This window comes from Dipodomys merriami, unplaced genomic scaffold (genome assembly GCF_024711535.1).
Source record: "Dipodomys merriami isolate MVZ:Mamm:240054 unplaced genomic scaffold, mDipMer1.0.p SCAF_1, whole genome shotgun sequence".
Taxonomy (NCBI): domain Eukaryota; kingdom Metazoa; phylum Chordata; class Mammalia; order Rodentia; family Heteromyidae; genus Dipodomys; species Dipodomys merriami.
The window spans coordinates 98,589,481-98,606,542 of record NW_027202270.1 but is presented as its reverse complement, the minus strand read 5'-3'; the positions used below and the strand labels follow the sequence as shown (position 1 = coordinate 98,606,542).

The window sequence follows — 17,062 nt, the reverse complement described above, 5'->3', positions numbered from 1 at the left end:
GCAGCAAATCAACTCACTTGGTATTTCTGCCTTAACAAAAACTTTTTCACTACAACTCTACACAACGAAGAGGGGTAAGTTTTAAATAAGACATTTGTGTGGCTGACTTACACAAACAGCGAATGTTAACATTGGAGACTAAAGATAGATTATGATAGATATTTTGCAAATTAGAAAACTTTATAATATTGGTTTCCCAGATTAGAAAAATGAACTATGAAAATGGAAAGATATATAGTAACATCTATGGATAGCCTCTGGATAGTGAGAATAGAAGTAAAAAAAATTTTTTTTTGGTGATAAGATCTCCCAATGGAGCCCAGGCTGGCCTCAGATAAGTAATCCTCATTTCTCAGTCTCCTGAATACTAAGATTATAGGTATGTGCCACTATTCCTGGCACAAGGTAATTTTTGCTTCTAACTTGGGGTTTTCTAAAATTTCTTCAATAAACTAGTAAGGCTCTTCTAACTGGAAATAAAAACTAATGTTATAAATAATATGTTATGTATCTTGTAGCAATGTAAAACAGTTCTCAGGATTTCCTTTTGTAGATGTTATATCCAGATACTAAGGATCTCTACATAAATCATAATATAAAACAAAGAACACTGCCATTAAGACAAATGTGTAATTTATATATTATAAAAATTGGAGGGGGGGGCTGGGAAGTTGGTTTAGTGGTAGAGTGCTTGCCTCGCATGCATGAGGCCTTGGGTTCGATTCCTCAGCACCACACAAGGAGAAAAAAACCGGAAGTGGCGCTATGGCTCAAGTGGTAGAGCACTAGCCTTGAGCTGAAGAGCTGAGGGATGGCACCCAGGCCCAGAGTTCAGCCTCCACAACCGACAAAAATAAATAAATAAATAAAAATAAAACATAAAAATAAATTGGATGATTTTCAATATTTCTGTCCTTTTTCTTTTTGACTAGGTCTTATTGTATAGCTTAAAATGGCCTAGAACTCATTATGTATTCCAGACTGGTCAAATTTCTAAGCCTCCTGCCTCAGCATGCACCAAAATGGGTGGCTTCCCTTTTAATTTTTATTATTTTTGGTGGTACTGGGGTTTGAACTGAGGGACTTGTGCTCACTAGCAGGTGTTCTGCTGAGCCACAACTGTGCAGCCCTTTTCTGCAATGACATGTTGAGATTCACTTTTGCCTACCTGGACCACAATCTTTCCTATTTTAGATTCCTATAGATAAGAGGACAGGTTATGTACCACCTTCCCCCCCCCCCCCCCCCCCGCCCGCTCCCCCCCACCCCCAGCCCCAATCCTGGGGCTTGAACTCTGGGCCTGGACACAGTCCCTGGGCTCCTTTGGTTCAAGGCTAGCTCTCTCTCTACCACTTAAGCCACAGTGCCACTTCCAGCTTTTTCTGTGATTAATTTGAGATAAGAGTCTCACAAACTTTGCTGCCTAGGCTGGCTTCGAACTATGACCCTCAGATCTCAAGCCTCCTGAATAGCTAGGATTGTAGGCATGAGCCACCGGGCTTAAACCAGCTTTTTGAAAGAGGCTTGAGAACTTCCTTTGTTAGTGTAGAACCACAATCCTCCCAATCTCAATCTCTCACACAGCTAAAATGACAGACTTACAACGCCTGGTTATGAAGGGGTTTGTGTTTATGCCCTAGCTGACCTTGACCTGCAATCTTCCCAGTCTTTGGGATTACAGGTATGAATCATTGGTCCCTGCCTTCAAGTTTTCTTTTTAAATAAAAGTTAGTTTGGTAAACAAAATATATATAATAATAAGCACTTACTAGAGAGTGTTTGGAGTATTTCTATTACTATGCATAATATTTAAAAGCACAGTCAACTGAAATGTCTTAAAATCTGAGGTGAAAAATATTTCAAAATTAATGTTTGTTGTACAGAATTTGGAAAATAAAGAGACTCAAAAGAAAAAAAAGATCTGCTATGTGGTGATCTAGCACTATTAACATTCAAGTGTGTCATTTCAGTTATGAAATTAAATATGTACATGTGTGTGCTCATAAATACAGATGGATGCACACAAAGGGATCAGACTGTAGAAAATGTCAGCTGACTTTTGGTTCAAATGTTATCTACCTAGATAGCATGGTTACTTAAGCAAATTTAGGGATTGTTTCCAAATAAGTTAAGATCCTATCATTTAGTTTTTTTATCTTTTTTTTTTTCTGCTGCTGAGTGGCTTTAATGTTTTTTAACACAACATCTAGGGAAGTTTAATACGGCTTAACATAATGTTGTCTTAGCATCATTTGATTTACTGTTAGTGCAGCACAAACAAATTCAGTGATATAAATTGAATGCCTATTTTATTATTAGAATTTGTAATTGTTGCTTGGAATTCATGGGAGATTGCTTCTAATACTCAATTTACAGATCTCAAAATCTACAGATATAAAATGTAGATTTGTATATAACCTAGCATATCCTCTCATTTACTTTAAATTATCTCTGAATTAGTTATAATAAATTCAAAGCTTTGTAAATAAGCTGTTAACTGTACTACTTAGGGAATAAAAAGAAAAAATCTATATAGTGAGCAGTTTTTTTTCCTTAATATTTTCAGTCTATGGATGTGGAACCCATGGATGCTGAAGGGTCAACAGTGTTTATCAAACTAATCAACAATTGTTGTAAATAATTATTTCTGTCCTACCAAAAGAATGTATCAATGTAATTAAGTCTTATATGATATAATCTTTAAGTCTCTTTTTTTTGGAGTCCGGTCATGGGGCCTGAACTCTGGGCCTGGGTGTTGTCCCTCAGCTCTTCAGCTGAAGGCTAGCACTCTACCACTTGAGCCACTGCGCCACTTCCAGCTTTTTTTCTTTTTGCTTATGTGGTGCTGAGGAATCGAACCCAGGGCCTCATGCATGCAAGGCAAGCGCTCTACCACTGAGCCACCTTCCCAGCCCTAATCTTTAAGTTTATATGATGGTTTTAATATACATAATTTTTTTTTTTGAGTCCGGTCATGGGGCCTAAACTCTGGGCCTGGGCGCTGTCCCTCAGTTCTTCAGCTCAAGGCTAGCGCTCTACCACTTGAGCCACAGCGCCACTTCCGGCTTTTTTTTTTCTTTTTGCTTATGTGGTGCTGAGGAATCGGACCCAGGGCCTCATGCATGCAAGGCAAGCTCTCTACCACTGAGCACCTTCCCAGCCCCAATATACATAATTTCTGATAATACATATGCCACAATGTATTTTTCTAAAGCAGAATTTTGCTATATAGCCCAATCTGACCTTGAATTTATGCTCTTGCCTTAGTATACCAAGTGCTAGGATTATAGAAGTGTGTAAGTACACACAGCTAAAATGACACATGATGGACTTTCAAGTTGTTTTCACAGCATTGATTTTTTTTTTCCTTCAAGATTACTTTGGCTAGTCAAGGTCTTCCATATGCATTTTAGGACTAAATTTTCTATTTCTATAAAGAATACCAGTGAGATTTTACTAGGGGTTGACGTTTATACATGTTTGGATAAAATTTCATCACTATAATTATTTCTGAGTTTTATAAATCCAATTAAAGATATTTTTTATTAATTTTATTTTATTGTAAAGATGCTGTACACAGGGGATACAGTTTCATGAGTAAATTAATGAGTACATTTCTTGTCCAGAATTGTTACTCCCTCCCTTTGATGCTCTCCCACTATCCCTTCTCTCCCCCAAGGATAAATTCTTAAAAGAGCTGAAATACTAAGTCAATGAAATTTAAATTTTCTTGTGCAATCCAGAAAAATTGTGACTGTATTTGAAACAGTAGTTATGAACAAACTAACAAAACTAAATTTCCCATTTCCCTTGCACAATGTTTTCTAAATTTCTGTGTTATGCCAAACTATTAATTTTTTACCAGTATTGGTGAAATTAAGATTTCTTTTTAATGCTTTTGAGACATCTGATTCAAAAGATTTCAGTTTGACTCTTTCATTTTATCAATGAAAAAATAAACATAAAGCCTATTTAGAAAAAAAAAAGCCACCACTGTTTCATATGTAACTGTGAATTGTGCATACCGGAAACCATATAATCTGTAAACCTAGGTATCTAAATCTACCAGGTAAGTGGTCAATTTTATTAGTTCCCATGTTCTTGGGAACAAAACTTCAATTGTGTCTTTATTTTAAATGATAGGAATTAAAGAAGAAATTAAAACTTACTTCCACTGTTTGATATACTGCAAAGGATTAAGGTTGCATCCTGCATCTGTTAAAGCTTTTTTATATTGTTCCAAATCAGCCTGAAATAAGAAAAGAACTATATTGCAAAAAAAAAAAATTCTTTCAAAAGACATATTTATTTGTAATCATGAGGTTAATCAGTTTTACTAAAAGCATGAGTTAAAGTTCTAGGCACTCAAGTAGGGTTGAATTTTATTGACAAACTAAGGATCTGAGACAAAAATCATATATAAGAAAAATTACTTTTAAGAAATCACATAGAAAGTGAAATATTTCATCAACCTTCACTCTTAACCATTTTTTTTCTCTAATACTAAACAGTCTGCTTTTTGTTCAGCTTGATTACATGACAAACTCAGAGGACATATAGATTCAGGCTTCTACCTCATTTTTACTCTAAGTGCTCAGATTCATTAGCTGAATTGTTTTACACTTTTAAAACTGTCTTCTTCTCTTTTCCTTTTCTTTCCTGGAAAGTTTAACTGTGTTTCTCTAAGTCAAAGAACCTATCATCACAATAACTCCACTGTAAAAATAACCTTATTTTTTTGGTGTTATTGGGATTTGAACTCAGGGTCTTGTGCTTAAACCATACTCCTTGACCTTTTTCCTTTTGGTTATTTCCTTAATAAGGTCTGATGTTTTTGCTTGGGGATAGCCTCAGACCATGTAGCTGAGATTATAGTTATATACAATACACATGGCAATACCACCCCCATCCAGGAAAAGAAATTTAAGCTCATAGAGATTTTTATATTTTCTTTTTTAGTAATTATTAATCTAATAGCAGTCAATTAGCTTTAAACATCTTAATGCCATTGAAGTTTAGAAATAATCCTTACCAAAAGTAAGTGAAAATAATATAACTAAAGAAATATTTAGTTTTAAAATCATGTTATTTTTTAGAAAACATTTTAATATTTTAAGTAGGTTATTAGAATCCTCTTTGATACAGGGAAACTCAAGACTGATTAGAGAGTATTTCTAGAAAGAAAAAACATACTTTCTTATTGAATTACAAGGAAAGAATTGAGATGTATTCCTTTAGAAAAGAAGAGTGACCTAAAGCAAATACTGGGTTTAGTTTACTCTTCTAGCATGTCAAAGACTGTTGCCCAACAGAGCCTAATAATTTATCAGACATTAAACCACAATAATTTCACCTTGGAGGTTTCTATACTTGTTGCTCATTTTAGTAAACTCCATTGAATTCATGTAGAAAGAGTAATTGTTTCTAGCCCAGCAGGTCAGATACCGAAATCACCACTGTTCTTTACAGCAGAGCCATTATGAAATATTTTCCATAAGGAATGCTCATTTTATAATAATCTTAAAATGTAGATCAACATTTAAAAAAGCCTAGCAAACCTGATTATCTTAGTTTAGAACACTTATGTTCCAGTAATAAGAATTTTGGCCACTTGAATTTAATTCATGTTCTAACAACTTACAAGGGGTCAGACATTTCCTTAGTGGATAGTTTCCCCTAGTGACAATAACTATTGCTATAAAACTCAGTAGTAAATAGAACCAGCCTTAGCAAATTGTTTTTCTTCTCAAGAAAAGAATGAAGTAGGTATGTAGTCATAGTGATTTTTTAAGTCTATTTTTGAAGTTCTGACTAGTATGTATAAAATAAGCAATCTCTTTTTTCACTAACACTATGGACATACCTCAGAAGGTACTTGCTGCGTGCTGATGTAATAGATGAGAAACAGCCTCATCTTATCTTCTGGAGTTCCTGCTACATAGGAGAAAACATAAAAAAAAACTTTCATAATTATTGTTATTAGACATTATAGTCAACACAAGGCCCATTAAAATTCAAGACTTATAAGCATGACAACAAAAATATGGTTCGTGCTGGGAGGTAGTGGCTTATGCCTGTAATCCTAGCTACTCAAGAGGCTGAGATCTGAGGATCATGGTTCAAAGCCAGTCCAGGCAGAAAAGTCCATGATTCTTATCTCCAATAAACCACTAGAAAATGGGAAGTGGCACTGTGGCTCAAGTGGTAGAGTGTTTACCTTGAACTGAAGAGCTGAGGGACAGCACCCAGGCCCAGAGTTTAAGTCCCACGACTGAAAGGTTTGTAATTCAACTGAGTTAAGGCAATAAATGCTATAATTACAACCATGTAAAACACAGTCAGGGAAAAAGATTAAATGTGCAATTGAAAGGGTATGATTATAGACATCTTCATTCACTTTTCCCAACTGTCTATAATGTTGAACTTTATCTCTAAGATAAACCTAAAAAATGATAAAGTCACAACAGGATACTTTTAAGATGGTAACTATATAAGCCAACTGGTATAAAAATGGGACTGTCCTGGAAATCTAGTTGTATGGTTATCCTTGGTGTTAGATAATATCTGCTATTTAAATAAACCAGCTAGCCAAACCCAATTCCTCTGAACATGCAATTCCTCTCTTTCTGAAGGATGTTAGTTTACTACAAGCCTTGGGAAACACACTTTTATACTTGTATTATGGAGCAGAATATTTTTGACTCAAATTTTAAGACAAAACATCAGTCTCCAAGGAATTTTCTCACTGCAGTGGTGTATTAAACTATTCTTTCAAAGCCTAAATTGTCAGAGAAACTCTTATTCTTCTATTTCACATAGTAAACACCCTAAGTTAAAAAGTGATTAGGCAGCGCTCAACAATACCATTCACTTTCCCTCCAAAGTGTCTTTTAAAAAATATTTATTTTTAAATAATTTTTATTGTGAAAATACTGTATAGAGGGGTTACAATCACATGAGCAAGGTAATGAGTATATTTCTTATCAAGCAAGTGTGTCTTAATATTAATACAGTGAGACAAAAGGAGGATATTTTTAGGAGGATCACAAAGGTTCAATAGCTATGTGCATATGATCACATAAAATAATATTTACTGAGGGTTGGGAAGGTGGCTCAGTGTAGAGTGCTTGCCTTGCATGCATGGGGCCCTGGGTTTGATTCCTCAGCACCACATAAGCAGAAAAAGCCAGAAGTGGCACTGTGGCTCAAGCGGTAGAACAGCGCCCATGCCCAGAGTTCAGGCCGCCTGACCGACCCTCCCCCCCCCAAAAAAATATATTGAAATGAACTCCAAGAAATGGAAACAAGAGGGATTTTTTTTTTTGTCGCTGTTTTTGTTTGCTGTACATTCTGTCTTGTTTGTTAGTCTCTGGGAGGGTAAGGAACAACACAGAAAGAGGGAGAGGGGAAGGGTGAACTAATGTAGTAGTGGTACTCACTAGACACTATGTTGAACATGAACTGTACAACTTGTGGGGGAGGGGACAGGAAGGAAAAACAGAGCATGGGAAGGGGTGACACTTCAAAAAGATAATCATTAGTTGACATGTTTACATAACTGTAACCCCTTTGTACATCACCTTTACAATAACAGTAAAAATATATAAAACAGCAACAAAAAATGTGTCTTAATACTCTAGTTTCTCTTCAGATCGTATCTTTTACCTTTTACCAAAATGTGTCTTAAGATGTACAGACATAGAATCATTATATATATTTCATTATAGAATAATAACTTGGAATGGAGTGTTGTAGCACACAACTGTAATCCAAGCAACTAGGAGGCTAAGGCAGGAGGATTCTGAGTTTGAGCCTGAGCTACATAGTGTTTATCAGGCCAGCTCAAGACACATAGTGAGACCCGGTCTCAAAATACAGAAACAAAACAATACCCCCTACAAATATATTAATCACTGATTTTCATGTTTTGGAGTCCAGATAGACCATTTATTTTTATTCTGTGAATACAACAAAAAATTGATGACATAAGGGTCAGTGACAAGTTCTCCCAAGTTCTCAAGTTAATAAATGTTATATTCAGGACATTTTGAACATTAGGTTATGATACTCTAATAAGAATACTGATATTTTTTTAGTAGGTAATTAGTCTTATTGGTACAAACTAATATTACTACCAGCTTTGTGTAGGTTGTGTTCCATCATCAATTCTATTTCTAAAACCTTTTGTGGCTGCTGCAGATAGATTTGTCACTCAGTGGTCAATCTGGGAACTGGTGGTCTAGCCCTTCACCTGTTTTTGAAATGCTGTCAGGATAATATTCATTAATGTGTTCTTCAGTGGTGAGCCTAGGAATTCATAAACAAGTTTATGGGATTGTTTTCTGAGCTCCATCCTTCTCTGTGATCTCCCTGGTACTTTGCCATTCCCTTGGCCTTCCCTAACGGGCACTCTGGCCAGAAAGCTTTGGCTTTTGTTATCCTGCTCCACTGCATACTTTCTGCAACTATGGCTTCAACTGTAAACAAGCAGCTAGAGGTCAAAGACAGTAAGGGAGAATGAGGCTGGCCCTACCATCAGGGAACCACAGCTCCTAAGATTTGACAGGAAGGTTCCTTTCAGAGTTCTTTGGGTCTCAGAATCCCTAATGTTGCTTTTATTATTCTTTGCATCTAGCAAAATATTGTTTCATAGTAGACATTCATTTTCCTTTGAATACTTCTCACTCTTAATTGGAAACACATCCCCACAACATTTAATAGCATCAACTAGTTCTACAAGGAGGTTGTCTTTGGACATGTCTGTATATACTTCAAAATGTACTAGACCCACCCAATTCATCACTCTCCCAAAAACCTAGGAATAGTAAGGGGTGCTGGCACATGCCATCAATTCTTTTGCACTGAAAGTGATTTGTGGTCCTGAAGACTGTCCCCTCTGACAGTATTTAGCAGTACCTAGTATACAGCAGGAAGTCTGAAAGATTCTGTACCCTCAGAGCAGTGATGGCTAGGACCTCCTGGTCAGCAGGCAGGACTAACAGTGCCCTTGCCTAGGGAGCAGAGAATTGTGTGCTTGTCTCCCAGGACCTTGTTAGTTTCTATCTCCACAGCAGATTCCACAGGAGGGAGAAAACACATTAAAACCAAGAGGGAACATTTTTATAATTGTTATAGATTTGTTTCTAATTGCCCTAGAATCTCTGTGTTATGGTTTAAGAGACATCAGTGCTAGCGCTCTACCACTTGAGCCACAATGCCACTACTGGCTTTTTTTTTTTCTTCTGCTTATGTGGTGCTGAGGAATCGAACCCTGGGCCTCATGTATGCAAGGCAAGCGCTCTACCACTGAGCCACCTTGCCAGCCCCTAAACACTGGAGTTTTTAAGACATATTTAGTTAGCAATTCACAAAATTTTCCCCATCCACTGATGAACTAGATGGTTTCACCAACAATATCATGAAGTGAAGACATGAAGAAAGCTGTATGTCATAATATGTAGATAGTCCACATCAAAATAAAATACAAGGATGAGGCATTTGGAATGTAACATTTTTACCCATCATATTACTACCTTGATATGTCCAAATCAATATCTTGAGAAGATTCAAATTAAGTTGATGTTTGGCAAAATGATATTTGGAATTGTATTTAAGATACTATTGCTAATTTTTTTTTGTGCATTCAATATTTATTTGATGTCAAATATACACATTTAAGGCACTCTGTTTTATAAATATATTAAAAATTGTTTTGATATGAAAAATTTATACAGCCCTAGTAGCTTACACTTTTAATCTTATTTATGTAAGAACCTGAATATTGGGACTATTGTGGTTTGAGATCAGCCAGAACAGTAAAGTCTACATGACTCCATTTCAGTGGAAGAAGCGAAGTGTAGTGGTAGATGTCCCTCATCTCAATTATAACAGGAAGCCTTGAGATAGGCAGATCATGGTCAAAATACATGGTTAGGTAGAAGGGAGACCCTGTCTTAAAAGAAATCAGTGTCAACAAAGGCTAGAGGCACAGATAGTGCCTCGCAGGTGCAAGGCCCTGAGTTCTAACTCTATTACCACTAATAAAAAATTAATGAAAACTAGATATAGATACTAACATAATCATAGATAGGGATTACAAGCGTATCGTAACTGATAATTCCGGATCTTGAATATAGACCTAGATTCTAAATCACAAATGTTTCTTCTACCTGACAGAACTAAGAATGTTTCACATTATCTTTCTATCTCAATATATTCTCTAGTCCCACATTTTAGTAAGCTTCTTGTTTTTCACATTTAAGTGGCATATATATATATACTGTATATGTATATATATAGCATATACTATATATACTATATATATATATATACTATATATGCTATATACAGTTTTGAGACAAATATCTGGAAAAGAGTAATAAAAAGGAAAATAGAATACCTCATAATAACACTACTGTTAAAAAAAAAAAACCCAAAACCCTGTTAACAATCTTATGGATGAGATTGTTGGCACCTCACTTAGCAAACGGGAGACTTGTTAATAATCTATATTGGCTATGTTGATAGGACTGCCTGTGTAAATGTCTTTCTTTCCAACCAGAGAAAAAAATTACCCATTAGGCCAATTGTTTATTTCTTCTACTAAGAATTTATGTTCACTGTTAAGACTGTACATTTCTGCCATATTGCCATTCAGACTTTTCTAGCGTTTTTGATTTGGCAAAATCAGTTGGAACCTCTGAAATTTAAAACTCTACTGTGATTGCTCTTTATTTTCAAGTCAGAGTAATCTGATGTATTTTAGAGAAAAGTTTGAGGTATAGTTTGGAGGGCATTTTTTTCCCTGAACAACCTGAGAGTAAGTTGCTGGTCTTTCACACTCAAACATTAGACCCAAACCAGTATAATAGTGGTAATGTACTACAAGGTATATATATTATCATTTAACTTTCATATCCCACTTCAACTTTAATACCTTGTCTATAATTGAATCTAAAGTATCTTATGGCAAAATAATCAACTTCAGGGATCATGTGTTGCATACAAATGTTACTCTTCTTTAATTCTCTAAACAAAATATTCCTCCATCTTTTCCTGACTTGTATGACTTGATTTTTTTTTTTAAAGATTAATGCTATTTCTTGTAGCATGGCCTCGCTATTTTAAAATATTAAGAGTACATTTTATGGGGCTGGGGAAGGTGGCTCAGTGGTACAGTGTTTGCCTTGCATGCATGAGGCCCTGGGTTTGATTCCTCAGCACCACATAAGCAGAAAAAGCCAGAAGTGGCGCTGTGGCTCAAGTGGTAAAGTGCTAGCTTTGAGCTGAAGAGCGAGAGACAGCATCCAGGCCCAGAGTTCTGGCCCCACAACTGACCAAAAAAAAAAAAAAAAAGGATCTATTTTATGTAGTATATTACACAATTAAGTTTCACCTGGTATTCCTTTGCTATTAGCTTCAGATTATACATTTTTTAGGAAAAAAAAAATCAAGTAATTGAAGCTACATTTTTTGCATGGAATTAAACTGGGTGATTTCACTATTTCAGTATATCTCTCTCATTACTCATGTTATTTGAGATTATCTTTTATTTATCAGGCTCTTCTAATGTAAAGTTATTATTTTTTCCTATGCAGTGAACAAGTACTTTGTAGGAATATGTTGGACTACAAAATGTCTCTCACAGGTTTAGTTGCTGGGCTTTTGGAAAGTGATTGGATCCTGAGAGCTCTGATCTAATGAACAGAATATTCCTTTGCTAGATTGAGAATATAATCGCACTAGTGGGAAGTGATTCAAAGTAGGAGATGGGATGTAGTTGGAGGAGGTAGGTAGGGTCATGTCCTGGAAAGATGCAACCTGTCCCCTGACCTTTCTCTCTTTCTTCTTCTGTCATAAGGTAACTACTTTGCTTCACCATGTGCTTCCCACTGTGATGTTTAGTATTAAGACAGGCCCATTGCAATGGAACCACCCATTCATGAACTAAAATTGAGTTAAAATCTTTTCTTCCTTTTTTTTTTAATGTACCATAAGAATGAAAAGTCTAGCATAGTATTTTGCAACTTAAATATCCTGTATAGTTTCAGATGCTTCAATTTTATTCACAACTCATAATAATAACTTAGAAATGATGGACTTACACACATATATCCTTTTTCATTTTGAGTTCTTACTGCAAAATGCTTATACTTCTAAATTGTACCCTTTGGTACAATACACATTAAAAATCCCCCACAAAACAACAACAACAAAAAAAACGATAGGAAAGTAAAAAACAAGCTGTGTTGGGGAAGAGAGTACTAGTAGGAGTGTGGAGGCTAACCAAGAGGATGAACATGGTCGAAGTAGTTTGTAAGTATTAAAATAGCAAATGAAGGCTACTGAAATTGTTTTAAGTGGGGAAGACGGAGAATAAGAGAATGATAAAGGGTTTTTGCTTGAATGGGAAACATTATATGTACATGTAGAAACCTTACCCTTGTACAATTAATGTATGCTAATAAAAATATAAAGAAAATAGTTCCTTTAATTGCTTTTGTTATGAGTATTGGCTGATATTAAAGTAGTAATTCTGTTGAAATTTTGCTCAACTGAAAGTAATGAATAAAATGATCCTAAGTAAAACTTATATTACTCTCAAATTTATGGTACCTACCATCAGGGTCAGATATAATATCTAGAAGAGATTTATCCAGAGTAGTTTTGCTCATTATTTTCTCTTCATATTCAAAATATACATCCAGTTTTCTTGCCTGTTTAAAAATAAATATTAGATGAAGATACATTAATAAAAATATACTGGGTCTCCTGCTTACAAGTTTCAACTTTTATAGCCAATTTTAAAAACAAATGTTCATTTCCTTGTGGAAGTTAAACATTTTTATTTTTGATCATATACTTAATGTAAAAGAAAAAAAGGAATGAACCAAGAGTCTATTTTATTTACCAGACCTGAACATGTAAAATTAACTTTGCATGTCCTACATATATTAGTAAAAATAATAGCCATATGACACTCAATTTTTGTATTGATGAGTAACTAGAACACATTATCATATACTCCATGCAAATTAACAACAGGTGGTCATACTATGTTTGTTTTTGTTTTTTTTTTGGGTCCGGTTGTGGGGCCTGAACTCTGGGCCTGAGCGCTGTCCCTCAGCTCTTCAGCTCAAGGCTAGCGCTCTACCACTTGAGCCACAGCTCCACTTCCGGCTTTTTTCTTTTTTGCTTATGTGGTGCTGAGGAATCGAACCCAGGGCCTTGAGCATGCAAGGCAAGCGCTCTACCACTGAGCCACCTTCCCAGCCCCTATGTTTGTTTTTTTTAGTGCATATTTAGATTTTTTTACTTTCGTACAGAAATTAATGATGTTATTTTCAATGTTTAAAAAACAATTTTAATTTCTGAAATAAAACTGTTTTTCCTCTTATTTCTCCAATTCACTAAAGTTTTAGGTGATGGAAAATTTTTCTAAATTACATGATTTCTCATTGAAAGTTTTACTGATGAAAATGCTAAATAAATTATTTATTAAGATGTTTCATTATCAAGTATTTACTAAATTATGCTTCAGATAATATTAGAGTGAAAATAATGTTTTTCTTTCTAATGCAAAGATGTTAACTCAAATAGAAGTAGAAATCATTCCATAAATCTAGCAATACCAACAAAGAGCCAAAATAATAAACAGCTAGCATACATACATTATGCCAAAAATGACATAATAGTTAAGCAAGTTTGGAAGAGAAAGTAATGAATTTAAAGTTATGATTTGGGGACAGTAGTTTTTGTAGTTTCACAGATCACAGCATGGCACTATAGAATAGGGACATCTGGGTAGTAGAATAAGAAGTGGATAGAAATCACTGAAAGCCCTTTCATTGTCCTGCAGTGTAAGAGTAACTTAAGAGTTTAAAAGAGATGAAACATTCAGTTGTTTAAAAACAAAACGTAATAGAAAAGAGATGTCCCATTTTCACTCATCTTTTCTCACTCAGTAGTGTAGGTATTTTTTTGTTTTACTTTGATTACTTGTATAGCTTTTCAGTTTCTATGCAAATATAAACGAATAGAACCATCCTCCCTTTCTGACACAAAGAGCAACATACTCTTTTGCCCTTTCACTGACACCAGTGAACTCTTGATAAGAGTATAATAAGGGAAACAATTTTTTTATTGTGAAAATACCATATAGAAGGGTTACAATTACATGGGCAAGATAATAAGTACATTTCTTATCAAGCATTGTTGCCTCCTCCTTTGTTTCCCCTTCCCATCCCTTCCCATCTCCCACCCTCTCCCTCCACCCAAGGAAAACACTTTCCATATAAAATCTATGGCTTTTCAGTTTTTTGACTGCATGCTATAGGAATTCCTTTTGGTACTTTATAAGCTTCTTTGAAAACTAAAATAGGTAACAGGTAAAATCCTAGGAATGACAAAGCCCTTGAAATATTTAAAATGGACAAGTGAACCATAAGAGAGATTAGGTAGAAAAGCTCAAGGTAGTTGCTGCAGAAAAGGAAAGGAAAAGATGGATATTTAGCAAGTAACAGCAGAAAGGATATGGGAAGCAAAGTAATGACAAGGCAAAGAAAACCCCCAGAAAGTAAGATAGGCACAACATTCATGGAAATATTAGATTAGGAAAAGCCAATTTCTGGAAAGTGAAAGGAAGGAAAAAACAATGTAAAACTGGTATTGTCCTTCACAATCTGACTCATTAGCCTTTTCTCTTTTAGCATTATTTACTATGTTCCTTCCCTTATAGTCACATCAAATAAATTTTCACTGAGTATTGGACACGCTTTTTTCATTCAGACATAGGCTTATCTTATTCTCTTAGCCTTTTAAGAACGTATCTCCTAGCCAGGCGCCAGTGGCCTCATGCCTGTAATCCTAGAATTACTCAGGAGGCTGAGATCTGAGGATTGTGGTTCAAAGCCAGCCGGGGCAGGAAAGTCCCAAAGACTCTTATCTCCAATTAACTACCAGAAAACTGCAAGTGGTGCTTTGGCTCAAGTGGTAGAGTGCTTGCCTTGAGCTAAAGTGCTCAGGGGACAGTGCTCAGACAGTGTTCAAGCCCCACAACTGACAAAAAAAGAAAAAGATGAAAAAGAAAAAAAGAACATATTTCTCCTCTATTATCTGCCTAGGATTCTACTTATTCTTCAAGGTCCACTTTCTTTGCTGTTTCTCTGCTTTTACCTTTTTTGGATCTCATTCTTAGCTAGAACTCACTCCTCACTGTGTACCTTTTATACAGCTCTCCATAAAAATACAAAAAATTATTGTCTTTCTGTTTATATGTCATCTTCCTAAAATTGCAAGTTGCTTAAGGATATGTATTGCTTTTTAACCTCAGGGGTATAACATAGCACCTGGTTTCTAACAAGTACTTATAGTTTTGGTTTTTTTCCAGACCATTAATATTTTAAGGTGTCCTTAAACTTGGAATCCTACTGCCTAAGCCTCCTGAGTACTGGGACACTAAGTCATAAACCTTTTAAAGATTTAATATATAAAACTTAGTATGACACATGTCACAATAGGATTTAATGTCTATAACTACTTACATGGGTGAAAAATATGGTTCAATGATTTATGCACAGGCACACAGTTGATTCGTTTCCTCCTCTTGATGTACATGTATACATGTGTTAACTTGTAAGGAGCAATGTACAGTACACAAAAGCAACTTAGTTTGGCTTGATTAGGATAGTACTTTTTTTTTAAGGTGACTACAATATTCTAAGATTAGATTGTAATTATGGTTGTAATTCTGAATATACTACAAACTACTGGAATTATTTACTTCATTGGAATGTGTGTGTGTGTGTGTGTGTGTGTGTAATTCATTGGAGTGTGTGTGTGTGTGTGTGTGTGTGTGTGTGTGTACAGGTATTTGAACAAAGAGCTTCCTAGGCAATAGCTTCACCATATCTCCAGTCTTTATTAGAGATTTTAAACAGGTGAACTATATGGTGCTGAACAAAGTTGTTAAAAGTGACTTAGCATTTTAGTATGCTGATTATGAGGAAGCACTATCTGAAAAGGAAAATTAGTAGAGTTTCTAACCTGCATAGAGTGAGTAGTGTCTGGTGTTTATGACATTTTGTGTAAGGCACTTAGTTATAGCTATGACTCCCAAATGCCATTAAACAGCAAATTCATGACCTCCTTTTTCAAACCAAATATTCTCTAGAAACCTACAGAAAGTATGTGCTAGCAACTAATGAAATATCTCTATATAACTTTAGAGTACTAGGGAACAGTGTTGAAAAACTACTTCCTAGCCAGGCACTGGTAGCTCATGCCTGCAATCCTAGCTATTCTGGTTTGAAGCCAGATCAAGCAGGAAAGTCTGCTTATCTCCAATTAACTACCAAAGAGCCAGAAATGGAGCCGTGTCTGAAGTAGTAGAGAGGTAGGTAACCTTGAGGAAAATAGTTCAGGGACAGTACCCAGGCCCTAAGTTCAAGTCCTAGGACTGGCCCATGTGCGCTCTCTCTCTCTCTCTCTCTCTCTCTCTCTCTCTCTCTCTCTCTCTCACACACACACACCCAAACACACACAATCCAACAAAAAAAACCCCACCCAATTTAATTTTTTTCATTTTCTCCAAATAAAACACAAGCTAAGAATTACTAGTCTCCTTTTAGAGATGAAGAAACAAAGGAAAACACATTTATTAAGGTTACCAGAGGTGACCACAGCTAAGGTTCAAATACAGGTTATACTCCGGTATACACCATATATAAAGAGTAGGGGAAATTATATTTCCCTCAAGAACAATTTATTGCCTCCTTTGTACAGGTTATACTCCGGTATACACCATATATAAAGAGTAGGGGAAATTATATTTCCCTCAAGAACAATTTATTGCCTCCTTTGTCTATGCTTTATGAAAGTATATCTGTCAGTACATATTTTGCTTCTTGATAATACATGTTTTCTTTTGTTTTTTTTTATATATGGCAAAAGAGATCTACAGGTCTTTCTCAAATTCTTGAGCTGAGGGAAAATGTTAAGGGAAGCAACTTTTATAATTCCGAAGACTGATTATTCTCATTGGGCTCAAGAGAACATAATTTGG

General features: G+C 35.4%; 1 protein-coding gene across 2 annotated transcripts in view; it reads right to left on the bottom strand.

Annotated features, from left to right (window-relative positions):
- Positions 1 to 17,062, bottom strand: part of Scfd1 (sec1 family domain containing 1) — a 98,508-nt gene that overhangs the window by 28,329 nt on the left and 53,117 nt on the right. For both annotated transcript variants that reach the window (XM_070026233.1, XM_070026223.1), the window contains 3 exons: positions 12,620 to 12,716; positions 5,864 to 5,934; positions 4,170 to 4,249 (listed from right to left, as the gene is read on the bottom strand). In XM_070026233.1, coding sequence (XP_069882334.1) covers positions 4,170 to 4,249; positions 5,864 to 5,934; positions 12,620 to 12,716 — 248 coding nt within the window. The remainder of the gene's footprint in view (positions 1 to 4,169; positions 4,250 to 5,863; positions 5,935 to 12,619; positions 12,717 to 17,062) is intronic.